General features: G+C 36.4%; 2 protein-coding genes across 2 annotated transcripts; one reads left to right on the top strand and one right to left on the bottom strand.

Annotated features, from left to right (window-relative positions):
- The first annotated feature begins 5,542 nt into the window (after positions 1-5,542).
- LOC140851116 (glucuronoxylan 4-O-methyltransferase 3-like) lies at positions 5,543-7,118 on the top strand. The gene has a single exon (XM_073242632.1). It carries the CDS (start codon positions 5,762-5,764, stop codon positions 6,638-6,640), a length of 879 nt encoding a protein of 292 aa, XP_073098733.1. The 5' UTR covers positions 5,543-5,761; the 3' UTR covers positions 6,641-7,118.
- A 1,112-nt stretch (positions 7,119-8,230) lies between these two features.
- Positions 8,231-16,172, bottom strand: LOC140859772 (uncharacterized). The gene is made up of 3 exons (XM_073262315.1): positions 15,897-16,172; positions 12,485-12,599; positions 8,231-8,505 (listed from the first exon to the last, which is right to left on the bottom strand). The coding sequence occupies exons 1-3, from the start codon at positions 16,119-16,121 to the stop codon at positions 8,432-8,434; spliced, it is 414 nt and encodes a 137-aa protein (XP_073118416.1). The 5' UTR covers positions 16,122-16,172; the 3' UTR covers positions 8,231-8,431.
- Between the last annotated feature and the right edge of the window lie 296 nt (positions 16,173-16,468).

Below are 16,468 nucleotides of genomic sequence, written 5' to 3'. Positions count from 1 at the left end.
ATACTCATTAATGACTAAAGTCATGTATGAAATATTTTAGATATAGTAAATTATATATGAAGGTTGTGAGTAGGTTAATAAAGAATCAATCACTCTTAGTAAGAGGAGATTGTATCCTATGTACTCTAATCGTATGATGATTGAGAAACTCATTAATCAAAATAGAATAAAAATTAGAAAGAGTTTGTAATATTTCATTAATCGAATCATTATTATAACATCGAGAGAGATATGAATATGTAATTGGATTTGACATGTATCCATACTCATAAACATATTCGGGATGTAAGGATGATCAAAAAATTGAATTATATGATAACTTACTATTAAAAGATATATTAGATATTTTTATCAAATTTTATATCTTTCGGATAGACATGATATATTGTTAGACATCAATTTTATCTTTTAGATTTAATCAAATTAAAGAGTTTAATTCGATTGTCAATTAGAAAGAGTTCTAATTGCTGAACTTGGGTTAGTTTGGTTTGACCTAAATCGATTAGAAGGGTTCTAATCAAGTGAGGTCAACTTATATTCGGACCTACTGCTAGCTAGATATGAAATTCAATAGGTCACACATAAAGAGAACTGATCAAAAATCTAATTGGATTGATCATGTTTGTAGGATAAACATACTAGCACGTGTTGCAAATCCTAGCTCCTGATTTGAATCGGATTCGATTTTGATTCTTGATTTGGGTTAATCTAATTAATTTGATCTTTTGAGCATATCAAGTTTTAATTTGGGTTAACCAAGAGTTGGCACCTGGTTGGCTTTTATTTGAACCTAATTGGATTGGGTTTGACCTTATCTCTTGGCGCCATAACCTGATATGGACTAAAGAGTCCATATGGTTATGGTCTCTTAAATATTCCATGCCAACTACTTTCTCCCTTGGTTCCATGCCCCTATCTAAATTTGGCATATGGTTTTGTGGCCATTGGATGGCCATGAGATAGAGATCCAATCATGCACAAGAGGTGCCTCTTCGAAAAAGCACCGATAAAACACCAGTGATTTGAATTAGCACCAATATGAAGAGTCTTTCTGTTTTAAGGTGACTCTTCATATTTTCTAGATAATTTTGAGCGTAGAATATTAGGAAGGGGCATTTGGAAGAGGTTGTTTTGATTGGGATTGTATCTATACACCAATTATAAATAGATCATGCATCGAAGTTCTTCATCAAATTCAATCCTTTCTTTCTTACACAAGTCTCCAAGGTGTCTGAATAACTCCCTTCCTTCCCTTGTTAAGACAAACCCTATTTGGAAAGGATAAGTCTAATTTGGAAAGGATAATTATGATATGTATACATACATACATACATACATACATATATATATATATATGCATTATATATATATATATATATATATATATATATATATATATATATATATATATATACATATACATATATATATATACATATACATACATACATATATATATATATATATATATATATATATATACACACACACATATATATATATATACACATATACATATATATATATATACATATATATATACATATATATATATATATATATATATTATATATATATATACACACATACATATACATACATACATACATACATATATATATATATATATATACATACATACATATATATATATTCTGTGAAAATCTCAACGATTGACCATTTTTATTTATTTTGTTTCCAAGCCCTTAATATTTTGACTTTGTATGACATACTTCTTATTAGAACATATTATAGTTATTGATGTACACTAGGTTTCTCTCCATTTAAACTAAAAATTGGATCATAAGAGAATGAGCTATAACTTCTTCTATTTATATAGCAATTATAATCTCATTAATTATAGTTATAAATTATAATTATCTGACTCAATTCGATCAGATCCGATCCATCTTATTTACTTGACCTGGCCCATCATAATTTATCATAACTAATTTATCCAATTGGATCCATCTTATCTACTTGACCTGATCCACCACAATCAACCCCCTCTACTTTACTTGACCTGAGATGGATGCAAAGTGGATATGGATATAGAGTTTTTAATTATGGAGCAAGTCTGGATATTATCTGATCTGATCTATATGTAATCTATTATTATCCATATTGCTGGTGGATCAATAATTTTTCTCTCTCTCCCACCCCCCCTTCCTCTTTCTCGATCTCATTAAATCTCCTCTTTTGCCTAAAATTAAAAATAAAAATGAAAATACATATTTTTCTCCATTTAGCTATCCATTTTCCCCTCTTAATTGATGCCCTAAATGCATTGACCTTCTTAAGTCTCATACTTTACTTAAATATATTATTTAGCAAATAAATAATTTAAACATCAAATGTGATGCACCATGTCCCATGTCCCACACCGCAAAGTCCTCTCCCCCTGCCTCCTCGAAACTTCATAGAATCTCTCCAATCATCCCTCTTGTTCAACAGAAAGAAAAAAAAAAAAAATTATCTCCCTAATTACACTACAATTTCCTTAATATAACCATCCACCTCCCTCCTTAATTTACTTCTTTGAGACTTGTTTGGTTTGTGAAAAAATTTTTCTTTCTATAACATATTATTTTTTTTAAAATTTGATACATAATGTTGAAAAAATAATTTTACATATTTAATTGATCATGAGAAAGTGGCTTATTTTCAAATAGCTGATGTTTGGTTGAGCATATGCTTTTTTAAAAAAATTGTATAAAATACATACTAAACTCTTAATACGATAAAAAGTCTTGCCCTATTCAACACATTATTGTTATTTACAAATAAAAAATTATTATGATTAAAGATTTTTTTTTACCATAAATTGTGGTGGATGAGGATTTGAGGTGTCGTGATTGAGAAAATATATATTTAAGCCGTAGATCTTTTGATGACTTAAAAAGATAATTTTGATAAAAAAAAAAAAGAGAGCCTTCTATTCCTGTCATATAAAAAAGTCAAAAACTCAAGCAAGATATGAGTTTATTTTTCCATAAAACATAAAAATTTTATTCATAATATAGAAACATCTTTTCTCAGTCTTTTTCCTTTGAAGACTCCAACTAAACTAGGAAGATGTTTGGTTAGGAGTTAGGATTTGGAATCGGAATAGGAATGGATAACTTCTATTCCAACCATTTGATTAGGAGGAGCTATATTCCGATTCCAATTTCGAGATGGAATAAAAATACCTAATTTATCTATGACTCAATCTCTGCTCTCCCTTAAGGATTCAAATTTTCATTTCAATTTTAATTTCGATTTTAATTCTCGTCATAAACTAAATGCTTCGGAGAATTTAGCTATTTTAATTCTATCTCATCATAAACTAAACGCTTCGAAGAATTTAGCTATTTTAATTCTGATTCCAATCCATTCTAGTTTCTATTATGATTTCGATTTCAGTTACGATCCAAACACTTTCCTGAAGATTTTTTTTTTTTTAATTTTCCATGGACTATAGTTTTCCCCTCCGTTTCCCACGAACCAAATGATTCTTTAATTAATTCAATTCTTATTTGGGAAAGTCTATGGTAAGCACGTTCACATATGCGAATAATCGGTGATTGACGTGCACAAAGGACCCCCTTCCCCCCTCCTCTCTCCGCATGGGATCCAATCACCACGTGCGGTGATTGGATGATTACGGGATGTTTATTTAAACTGTTCAAATATTCTTAGGATTTATCTATTCGTATTTTTTTTATATTTTAAAATATGCACGATGATGTGGTAGATGATAACGGTCCAACCATGTTCCATGGTCAGACCATCATCGGAATTAAAGAAAGAAAGGAGGGGGTTCTTCGTATATGCTAATCACCATCCATTTTCATATGCAGACGGATTCATCTCAGACTTTTTCTTCCTATTTTTAGTAAATAAGTAGTAATGCAGCAAAAAAACAAAACGACTTGGACGTGGAAAAAAGAGCTATATTCACTAATAGCGGCTAAGATTGCGGACGGTCGATTTGCCGAAATGACCAAAATCCGGATTCCCGCGTACGGGCGTCAGACACCTTCCTCTGCTAACGTTCCCATTACTTAGAAAACTTTGGCTGCCACCCATGACGGACCCATAGATGGGTTATTTTCCTATCCCATGGCGCGGTGCATATCATCAAGAGGTTTTTGCACCCACTACTAAACTCATCCCAGAATCAGGCTAGTTGGTTTACATGACTAGTACATGGTTTAGTGATTTGGTTACCTACTCCCATAAAGAATTCCTTTTTTCTATTTATTTATTTAATATGATGGAAAAGCCACCATCCAGAGATTAAACCCGCAACCTTCCCCTTGGAAATGGTGTGCCAAATAGTTTAGGTGAGAGATGTTGGTACACAAAATTCAAATTAAAGATACGGTGGGGAGATTTGTAGACTTGGTGTTGAAATCCATTCAGGCAACGTACATTGTTTAATCTTTACCAAAAAAAACGTACATTGTTTAATAGAGGGTTTAGGTATGTTTGATTGCTTCCCACTTATAAGTTGAGCTGTTAGGCTTATTATTGATGTTCTTTAATTTAGCTGTCTGCTGTCACTATGAAATTGTCAGATCTCACCCACTTCTTTAACCGACGTCGAAGCCATGGAGACTAATCAAATACCGCCCGTCTTCTCGGGGGAATTGGTAAACATTTTGCTTAAAATATCAATCTAGGTTCACAGTGCCTGACTATTTTGAAACACACATCAATAATTCTATTTTTTTTTAAATACTCGAGGAACCAAAACTTCCTTTTGAAATTGGTGTTTAGCATCGAAAAATTGCTCTTACCTTTGTGATTGGGTGGTTAATTTTTTTCTTTTTAATTATTCATCAAGATAAGATGGTACTGGTTTCGGTATACTCACTCCAAATAGGTGATAATTCTACACGGAGCAAACACCGGACGCAAGGCTGCCTGTTAGAAAAAGAAGAATGAATTCAATCAATAACTCTTCCTATTGTTGCTGAACACATGGTGGGTATTATTCTATAAAAATGTATCTTAGCCCCACCCTTGGTATCTTATCTAATTATTTATGAATTCTAGCTAATCATAAGGACAAAATCCATTTTTGAGATTGCATACTGATACCTCTGCAAGATGGCCTCTTTGGGGAAATCTCAATATTAAAACAATCTTTTCTTATAAATGTATTATTGTACAAAAATGTATTTTAGCCTTATTTTATCTAATTATTTATGGATTCTAGCTAATCATAGGACAGTCTATTTTTGAGATTGTATGCTGATAGCTGATACCTTTGCAAGATGGTCTCTTTTGGGAAATCTCGATTGTAAAACACTCCTTTGATAGATGCGTGCATATTTCTTTTCCTTTCTCATACATCCTCTGAATTCGAATGAAACGTATTCAAGCAATACATATGATCTAAATCCTCCAAAATGTGTCTCCAGGAATTTTGCTTGTTGGGTGCTCCTATTTAGACCACCCTCCACCTAATTCCAGCTGGGTCTCCTATAAAAACAAAGACCAAAATCCTTATCGCCCAAAACAAATTTCTCCCACTAACCGTCACCAACACCAATAAGAAACCTGTACTACACATTGTGGTGCACCTTATCACCTTTGCTGCATTTAAGAAATGTCCACAGAATCCTAGTCAACCAGCCTTTCCTCTTCCTGCCTATTTACCACCACCTCCTTTCTCCCACATAGAAGGGAGAAGACCTCAAATTCCATTTCCAAAACTCTTCCAAGCATCATCCCTTCAGCTCCAAGAGTCATCATCCCCAGCCACCAAACCATGAGGTCCAAGATCCTTGTCTCCCTGAATACAAAGCTCCTCTTCCTTGGCTTCTTCCTTCTCTTCATCCTCTGCTTCATCCTAAGATCCAACCTCTCTTCCTCTCCATATCCACCAACCACCTCTTCTCCGCAATCTAATTCATCAGAAGAGACCCAATCCAGCCTACCATCAACAACAACAAGACCAACCCAATCCTGCACAAAGATCCCACCCTCCCTAGCAAACACCATCATCCACTATGCCGCCTCGAACACCACCCCGCAACAAACCATCAAGGAGATCTCCATCACATCCCAAGTACTGGAGAGGAGGTCGCCATGCAACTTCCTGATCTTCGGCCTGGGCCGCGACAGCCTCATGTGGACTGCACTCAACCACGGCGGCCGCACCGTCTTCTTTGAAGAAGACCGGCAATGGATCGAGACGATCCAGCAGGAGCTGCCAAATTTGGAAGCATACCATGTCGAGTATGACACGAAGGTGAGCCAGGCTGAGGAGCTTCTGGAGCTCGGGCAGCTGCCGGAGTGCACGACGGTGGGCGACGTGAGGCTGTCCAAGTGCCGGCTGGCGCTGAAGGGGTTGCCGGAGGCGTTCTTCGAGGTGGAGTGGGATTTGATCATGGTGGACGCGCCCACGGGGTACTTCCCCGGAGCGCCGGGGAGGATGGGGGCGATATACACCGCCGGGATGGCGGCGAGATGGAGGAAGGAGGGGGAGACGGATGTGTTCGTGCATGATGTGAATAGGTTTGCGGAGGACCGGTTCAGTAGGAAATTCTTGTGTGAAGGCTACATGAGGCAGGAGGAGGGGTTCTTGAGGCACTTCACCATTCCCAGCCACAGGGGTGATATGGCCATGCCCTTCTGTCCTAATTAATGGTGGTATGGATGGAGAGTGATGCGTTTGTCATTTGGGATAGCTTGCTCATCTTTGGGGGTAGTTTCATTGGATTCATTTGGCATTTTGGAGGTGGGGTAATTGTGGAGGGTTGCTATTCTAAGAGGAGATCTTGATGCAGTGGATTGATTTCTTAATTCGGTATTCTTCAAGATCTCCATGAAGAACTCCTTTACTGTTATAATGTCTATCTATTAGAGACAATTCCCGTCTGGGATCTTTAGATTACCATCCTTATCTTTGCCATCAGCAGGCATGGGACAATTTGGATTGGTTGTGGGGGTTGGTCTTGCTGTGTCTCCATTTTTTGCTGCAAGCAGAGGGATCAGTTGATTTGTCTGTTTGATATTCTTCAACTTCTCAGGGAGATTTCTTAATCTTTTTTTTTTTCCTGAAAATCTTCTTGTGTGCTGATGCGTACAAGATACCTTTTTTTAAGCATCATTTTTTTCTTTCACTAATATTTTTCCTGTTTTTGTCGGGCTACTCTTTTTGTGTGTTGATGTGCACTTTGGAAACAATGACTCGGCATATTGTAGTGGCTTTGAGTTTTGATTGGCAATTACCACTTTTCTGAAATCATGTAAATGAGGCATGAATGCAATCCTTAGTGCACCTTGGGAAAATATTATGGCTTTGAAGTGATTACTAGGAGTGGATCCTATGGAACTATGCTTCCGGGTTATCTTGTCATTTTTCTCGGAAACATGTATAGAAGCTACATAGGCTTCTTTGCCTAAAATTTTTTTGATTGGCTGTTTTTCTGATAAGCCGATCTGATGTTAAGGATTGGCCATCACCATTGATTGAAATCAACATGTTCAAGTGGAAGCTAACCTCCATAGATTTTATGACAGAGATATGTCAATAGCCATATTCACCATGGCATTTTCAGTATTTGAACTTCTTTGATTGCATGTAGGAGCTTGATTTCTCGCTGATTTCTTTCCTCAGTCTTAACCTGATTTCTTTCTCGTTCAATTTGTGATATGCAAGTTTATTATCACTTTTCCTCTCTCACAAAAAAAAAAAAAAAAAATCTCCATGTACAAAAAGATCATAATGTCTCAATGCTGGGTGAGGCAGAGTTTGATGTAGCATCACCAATCTAGCACAAACTCACCCAATGTTAATAGCAAAACCATGAGGTTCCCAGGTTTTAGAACCTGGAAGCCAATGATAAAAGTGAGGAATCAGGGACATGTTGACAGGAGTGATAGCTTAAAGTCCATCTGCAAAGTAACTGAAAGATTTCTGAAAATGATAGTCAATGTTAATTGCTGCAGAATTGGGGGACCAGACATGCGTCAGACTCAGAGAGCTATTTATCACTTTCAACTGTGATCAGGCTATAGATTGGCCGCATATTATGAAGACCGTCCCCTGTAGACTGGATTTTGAGTACCAGGAGATACCACTTGAAACAGAGAGTGCACTGGTGCCACTTAAGGCACTAGATTAAACCATAAGAGCAAACAGCTAATTTCATTTGAATGAAAAAAAAATAGCCAACTTTGTTTTCTCCTGACCATCTCCTGTAGGTAATCAGAACATAAGTCATAAGGCAGGTTTCTTGTAAATAGATTTCCATTGCCACATGCCATTAGCCAGACAACTGCATTCCATTTACACCTCGTTTGATTAAAAAGCACCCATAAAAAATGAACCGAACTCTTACGCAGTTTTGGAACAAAGAAAATTAACAAGCTCAGTAAGTAACAAGCCCGGTATGACAGACAAGGTTTACATAGTAAATAATATAAGTATCACTCAACGAACACGACGGGCCTTCTCTTCCTGCCCGAGCCCGAGTGATTTTTGTGCTCCCGCAATTCCCTCTGGATCTGCAAGCAACAGATCAGGAAATATGTAGAGTTATTAAAACAGTCATATATGCCTATGCACATAAAAAACAAATGTATAAATATGTGAAGGCTAGAACCAGGATTGAGTTTATAATGACAGAATGCATTCAAAGGAATATATATATATATATATATATATATATATATATATATATATGGACTATAACCAAGAAATATTATTCAATTTTATCATGCACTCAACTACATAAAATCACGGTGCATATTATGCTATCAAAATCTAAATTTCTGGTAAATGCAAAAATTATCGGAAGACATCTCAATGTCTCGCAATCTTGATCCAGGTTCTTCAGGTCCCTCCTTGTCCTCTCTTCAACATCATCCGAGCCTAGCACACAAGGGCCTCTAGTTATAGCACATTACTACTGACACACGGGAGCATCATCTTTTTTCAATTTTTGTCCTTCCCAAATATGCATCCATATTTGATATTTCTGTCATGTGAGATTCACTCGATGATGAAATGTCCATATTAGACATCTCATGGGTGTTCTCATTATAAAATAGTATAGATGATTGTGCAGTTTCAATCAGTTCTCCATCATTACATTCATGTAGGTGGTGCAACATGTGCCAAAAAAGGTGGCATGAAAAGTGAAGCTGCCTTAATAGGAATATGGTATATGTAATACAGTAGATAATATTTAATACAAACACACACATGGGATGTGACCGTTCCCATTTTTGGTGGAATAGGATGAGCAGCTGTCCAGACACTTGGGATGATGTCTCAGGACAAGCCGATCAGGACACTGGGGCGATGGTAGGACAGTCCCATCCTGACACTTAGAATGGTACCCCATGCTGGTGTCTCACAGGATGTCTCACCACAATTGAAACCATGCATATATACTCCAATTACAGCAAGAAATGACACTAGGCATGTCGACAATAATAAATTTGAAACATGATGTTAGCTATTGGCAGCAGAAACTAAAGAAAAAGAACCTAGATATCCATCTCAACTGTGCAACAACCATATTCAGAGTGACAAAGGGTGACTGGAATTAATACTGCACTAAATAAATATACACCATTTTTCAGACATCATCAACATTCCTGTTTACGCAACATGAAACCCAACAAAGGAGTATTAGGGTTTGTAGACACATCCTTTCAAACCAAAAAGGTGAAGAATAAACAAGCCTCAAGGGTTCATGGTCCATGAGCGGTAAGATGTTACGGTGGAGATGGCACTCATTGAACCTACATATAGATAACATAGTCTAACGTACACTATTGACGTACACATTCAAACATATATGTGGATACATAAATATACCCTGCAAAGAGAGAATTTATAAGGTGATAGCATGAAATACACCTAGAGATGGACTAATTATTATCAGCCTTATACTTCTGATTTGGGACAGGTTGAAAAACCTAAGGGAAATTACTTAATGAAAAGGAAGCTCTTCGAGTGAATAGAAATGAGAGAAAACAACGTTGAATTTTATTAAGATTATGTCATACATTACATGCCTTAATCAAGGATACAACCCTAGGTTAATTTAATATAACTAAAAGAAAGAATTGTAAATAATGGGGTAAAGGAGTCCAAGCTGGAGGCATAAAGATCCATTGAAACAGTTTTAGTAAACCAAGTAGATTTTAAAAGGCAATTGACATCGGCATTCATATCTTTTATCAAGCAATAAAAGGCTTTGGCAATCTCTCTTAGAAAGTGGAGGCATCAGCATCAACAACACGAAACCAGCAATGCAAGCCATCAGCAACTAAATAAGAGTTCATATGGGAATATTGGAAGTACTAGTATGCAAAGATTCAAGCCTTGGCGGAACACTCTATAGGACGTCAAGATGGGGTACCATCCCATATGTCGGGATAGGATCGTCCTGCCAGTGTCCCAATATCCCGATCGGAACATCTTAGGATATCCCCTGTCTCAAGTATCGGAATGGAGCAGGACGACGGCGCATCCCGTTCCATGAGAAAACCAATATAGACCCATCCCACTGGATTTAAAACCTTGCTAGTATGATAATCAAATAGAAATACTGGCATAAGGATCAAAAGAAAGTACCAGTATAAAGATCAAATACAAGCACTAACATTTATATCCCCAAACAGGCCTTTAGAAGTCCAAGTCAAAGGTTCCAAGGAAAGCCAAACAGGGAACAGGGTTCAAGATCAGTTGTTCAAAAGCTGGTTCCAAGGCTAAACTATAACATGAGTCTAGGATCCAAACTGGTAAGGGTACAAGAGAGACAAGTTTAAAAGTAGGGGTCAAAATGGTTAGGAGTTGAAATGGCAACTTTGCTTAACATGGTTTAGGCTCTGGTTTAAGAATATGATGATCCATGGTCCACCTTGACTTCAATCCAAGTGAAGGGTTGTCATAGCTTCTATTGTTTCATTTATGAAAGAGAACAAAAGAGCTGCATGCCTGTATCTTCCATATGCTACAGAAAAGAAAACTTGCATCTCTACTCAGCACTGGATGGCTCTGGAAATTTAGGGCATAGCAGTCGATCCTTTGACCTGTTAACCATTGTGTTAATCACATTTTTACTTCCAATAAAGATTTTAAAGTCGTTTGAAGTAGCAACTGTCTTTTAGTTTACTAGTGTTGAACAATTGTGATGCATGTGAGAAAGATGGATCGTTGTAAACTTAGTTTGAGTGTTTATTTGTCTATCAATCACATTGACGATTACACCTTATTTTTGCTTGTTTAGCGGGCAATGAACAAGTACATTAACAAGAAGCATGATGAATGTAACACTCAAGGTTCAAAGTATATGTTTCACACCTTTTCTCCACCAGTTAGAGATTGTTTCTATATCAATTGAAAGTGCAATCTTTCAGTGTAAAGTGTAAACATACTATGCCAACCCTGAAGTAAATGACAATTGACTCCTCAAGTTATATAATGGATACTCACTAGACAGGAAAACTCATGTAAGTCTTGCTTGCTCCATTGTGACGCCAAAATAGCAGAATGAAACACTCAAATGAAGAAAAGGAATCAAATGGAAATAGTGGAAAATTGGGAAAATATTCCTGTTTTTGTGCACGGGACCAGGTCCAGAGGGATAGGGATGGGTTTCAAAAGGTAAGATGGGTGGGGGTGGGGGTGGGGGTGCAGCGCTTCCATAGAAGCCTTTACCAATCAATACAACAATGTAACATTAGGGGGCTTGTCTGAAAATGCAGTGTGGACACTATTCGTCTTCATGTACTTAGTCTACAAGGCATTAGTATGCACCACATGATGGTAATCTAATATGAACACATGACAACATAAGACATTCATTTTAAGACTCCTATAACATCAAGTGTGAAGACCAAATTTTAATTTACAATAAGCATAATTTAAACCAAAATGAAATAGTGAAGCTTTCAAAAATACATCATGAATCCCCTTCTGATCATTTTTGCAAATGAAAAATAGAATGCAAGATAGACCTCCATCACTGAATCCCCTTGTATGCAAGACTAAGATGCAAATAGATTATTTCAAGCCAACCTTACTCGTAAGAACTATTATTGAATCACTACCGGTATTTCTACAGTTTATTCATCAGGGAATAATCACATCTTTCCGATAAACAACAATATATATATATATATATATATATATATATATCAGAATACCAGAATTGATTAAAACAAATATCTAATAAAAGGTATGAAGCATCAAAGGCATCATTAAAGAATGTATGATTAACATCAATTTAGTCTACGATTACAATTGAAGCTCCAATAAAAAATAGTGCAAAGTTGAAGGAATTGAACATGAAATCAAACATCAGAGACAAGTTTCAAATCATCAATTCTTCATAGAAAGATCAAATAAAACAAAGTATAAAATAAATTGAAAGTAAAAGACAAAAGCAACGGATATATGAACATAGAAAGAACCCTGACTACATGCTCCACAAAAGCTCCGCCTAAACAACAGCTGCTGAGTACTTACCAAAAAACTGTGTGAAAATGCGAACAAAAAAGTTCAGGTTGCGAGATACATTATATGCCATAGCAGGAGGAAGAGGTTTCACAATGGTGTCTATACTGAAAACTCGTCGGAGAAACTGCAAGCATGAGAAAGCGTCACGTCAGAGTATCAAAAGTTATTAAGGAACAGAATTTTTACTATTTCAGAAAGTAGGGACAAAGATGAATACTCCATTGTGAACCTACAAATGTTACCACCATGTTAAATGAAATCAGATATCCAGCAATAATAATCACTCATTATGTACGACATCGTTCATATAAAAGAGTTAGCACATGGACCAGATTTTCAAACTTGCCTGGGTATGTACTGATTCCATGTATCTATGCTAGCATAGAAAGATCTTGGATATATAAATATTTCATTTTTTTTTCCATAAGATAGTACATATTCCAACATAATGACAGAAGCTTTAGCCATGTGCTCTGATATATTTATTAGACAATATCCAAATTCAAGTCAGCCAACCTATGAACTAACCAACATGCAGCCATCAAGTTTGAAGCACCATGGCGGCACATGTTCAAGCTTTTCAACCATCTAAGACCATATCGCTCATCCTAAAGGCAATAGTCAGACCCTTTTTGACAATTCCCATTAAATTATATAAAATCTTCCCTCATCGTATGCAGACCCTTTTACCAACCTGAGTTTGGATCCCTGACTTGAATGTCTTTGGTCTCAATTGAAATAAACATTTATTCACAAATCTGTCCTCAAGCGGTGCAACTGCTAAGTTTTTTTTTTTTTTTTCCCTTTTTGTACAATCCCAGTCTTACAAAATTCTCCCCATTGTTAGCTTCTGAATACATAAACTTTTCATTTATTCATTGTCAAACATTCAATTCAAAACAAATGCAGCCAATTAATAATGGAACTGTCGAGATCATGCAACACTCAAGTTCTTCATAAAATGGCATCATCCTCCCACTCTTTAATATACAACCAATAAATTGCAAACAAACGTTTCAATGAACCTCTTTTTCAGAAATTTGATTGAAGCCTCATCTCCATAAGCTGTCCCAAAAGAAAGTACAAACCAATACTAATCTGCATGCTGTCCGGATAGGAGAGGAACTTGACAAAAGATATCAAGGTATCTTTCCTCAGAAAGTACCACCACAAAATAGAAAATAGGAAATGATGATATGGGGATTTAAGGATGGATAGAAAAGGTTGGCTGAAAACACAATTTCAACCAGAGTCCTATATGGGTCCAGCTTACGTCAAATTAATGAAGCCTGAACTTGATCTGACCTAATTCAATGTATTTAAACTCTAAATAGTACAAAATGAATCCAGTCTTTCAGATCTGCCCATGATTATGTCAGAATGAACTCAGCCTGGCCTATTAATGAGTAAATTTCCGAAATGACCATAACTAAAAGACTATAACAGCCCTCATGTGAAACAAAAATGCTCACCCTGATACAACTTCATCCATACAAATGGGTTGCACAGCTCACCCTTGGCAAGAGCTCAAACTGATTTTTGATACAACCTCCTCATCCAAACTTTAGGTAGTCAGTCCTAAACACCAAAAATTTAAGACTTATAACAAGCCCATGACTGAACTAGATTAGGCTAAGATGTAATTCTGGTACATAGATATGGCTAATTTTTCTTAGCATCAAGTCTTACAAAGAAGAAAGGACTATAAAAATAAGGTTTACACTGAAATTCGGTGCTCAATGAATCATACCATAAGTCACTGCCACCACTACAAGTACTATAGCTTCATTGTTCATTACCTTGAAGGTGACACATGACTAAATAAAAATGCACAACAGTGGATCTTAGCTATCAGATCTATGAAACAATATAACTGGAATAGCCTTGTCTTCACAGCAAGAAAGAATAAAAATTAAAACCCCTCTTCTCTTCTCTGATCCCTCAACACACATTTAAGCACTCCTTTCACCACAGTTTCCTCATATAGCTGTCACAGTCCCTTTACCACTGCCATCAATGTATGACCTCTATTAACAAAATATTAACTTACTATTTTAGCATTTCAAGGTTTTCACGGTCATGTATCTCAACATTCTAAACTATTCAATGCCCCCACATTATGTGTTTGGGTCTCATTATTTCCCGATGCATTGGCCCAAATAACATCCCGGCATTTATTATTTTAAATTCTTCCCACAAGTCTCAAATGTTCATACAACACTTTAGTTATACATCTTGCTCCAACACAATCAGATCTCCTCATCCACGTCTTCACACTTCAATATACAATAAGTTCCAGATATCAAATTAATCAACCTAAAGGGAAACAAAATCATAACCAACACAATCCTCTGATACCTTTTCTTGAAAAAAACTTCTGACATGCTTGGGTGATAATATACTTAACAAGATATGCATCAATAACTCAAATCATCACTTCCTTGGGAAGAAAGAGATGAAAAGTGGATATCCACATAAACCTACATAATCCATCTATCTCACAAAAACTGATCAGTATCAGGGAAATTGAATGAGAAATGATAAAAAAAGAAATGAAGAAGATATAACACTCTTTATCTATAAATAGACAACAAAATCCTTCCAATTCATCACAGCATTGTATAAAATACCAAATACATGCATACAAAGAAAGCTGCCTACTGATGTCTGGATGGCTGATTACTGTCAAACTTGGTTAAATTTCATACCTACAGAATAAAAGAAGGCAAAAGAAACCAATTCAAAGTACAAAGCTAATCAATATAAAGCACGATAATAAAGAATCTCGAATAAGTATTTAGAAAGTCAGCTAAAAAAAAACCAGATATCAAAAATCCATTTTGCGCATTGTCTCATTTATAGATACATAATGGCCACCACAATGAATAAATGGGAAAAAAATGTCAAGAAAGTTTAAACTTATCAAACCCACAACCTGAAATTTCTTAGAAAGACCTATTTTGAGAATTCAGAAACAATTTAGAATGAAAAATAAAGAACAATAAGGTTAATCAGAAAGAATAGAGTCCACCTCACTCTCAAACACTGCAATTAAAACCATAAAGTCATCAATTTTCGAGGCCAAATCATGCCAGACAACCCATCAATGGCGGGGCCACTGAAAACTATCGAAGTAAAGCCCAATTACATAGAACCCAAATAATTATTTACAAAAAGCACCATGAGAAACCACCCTATGAACCATCTAATTTATGAAAATCATAACAATTAGACTGACAGGAAAAAAGGAATAACTCCAAAACCCCATTTTGATTACCTAAAAATCGACAAACATAGAGATTAACGACACCAAATTAACCCAGAATCCAAACACATCAAAGAACAAATTCCACCTCAAATTCAAAGACAGCACCTAGACGAACGACAAAGGGATCGAGGAAAGTGGTCGAAGGGGAACGACCTGGAAGTTCCTCTGGAAGCTATATCTAAGCTCGGGGTCGATCTCGGCCTCGGGGTCATCGTCGTCATCGTTGGCGCGGGAGGAGACGGACTTCTTTTTGCGGGGGACGTGCATGGTGGGGGTGCCCCCGGGGTGGTTGGTGGCCCGGAGCTTGGCGTCCTCGAACTTGTTGCTTGTCTCCTCGCCCCTCCATGGCGCAGACGCCAGCAGCTCCTTCTTCCCCATCTCGCTCTCTGGAAGCCTTTGGGAAAAGAGGATAGAATAGTGCAAAACGGGGGAGCAATCTAATATGATATGAGAAGGTCCAATACAATGGTTAACGCTCATTTTCTATTTTAAATTATTTTATTTTATTTTATGTATGAGTTTTTGTGTGCATATCTTGCCAAAAGAGGCCATATCACCAAAGGGTGGCAATAGATCAGGTCAAGTTTGGATCGGATTCAAATTGTTAAATTATGCTTGCTAGGCTTGTAGGTTTATTTAGTCTAGGTTTCGGTTCATGATTTTTGGTTGGACCTTCTCAATGTATTTGAAGCGAATTCAAGTTATTAAATTATTCTATAATAAAA

Source organism: Elaeis guineensis, chromosome 8 (assembly GCF_000442705.2).
Source record: "Elaeis guineensis isolate ETL-2024a chromosome 8, EG11, whole genome shotgun sequence".
NCBI classification, from domain to species: domain Eukaryota; kingdom Viridiplantae; phylum Streptophyta; class Magnoliopsida; order Arecales; family Arecaceae; genus Elaeis; species Elaeis guineensis.
This window is presented reverse-complemented; position numbering and strand designations above follow the sequence as displayed.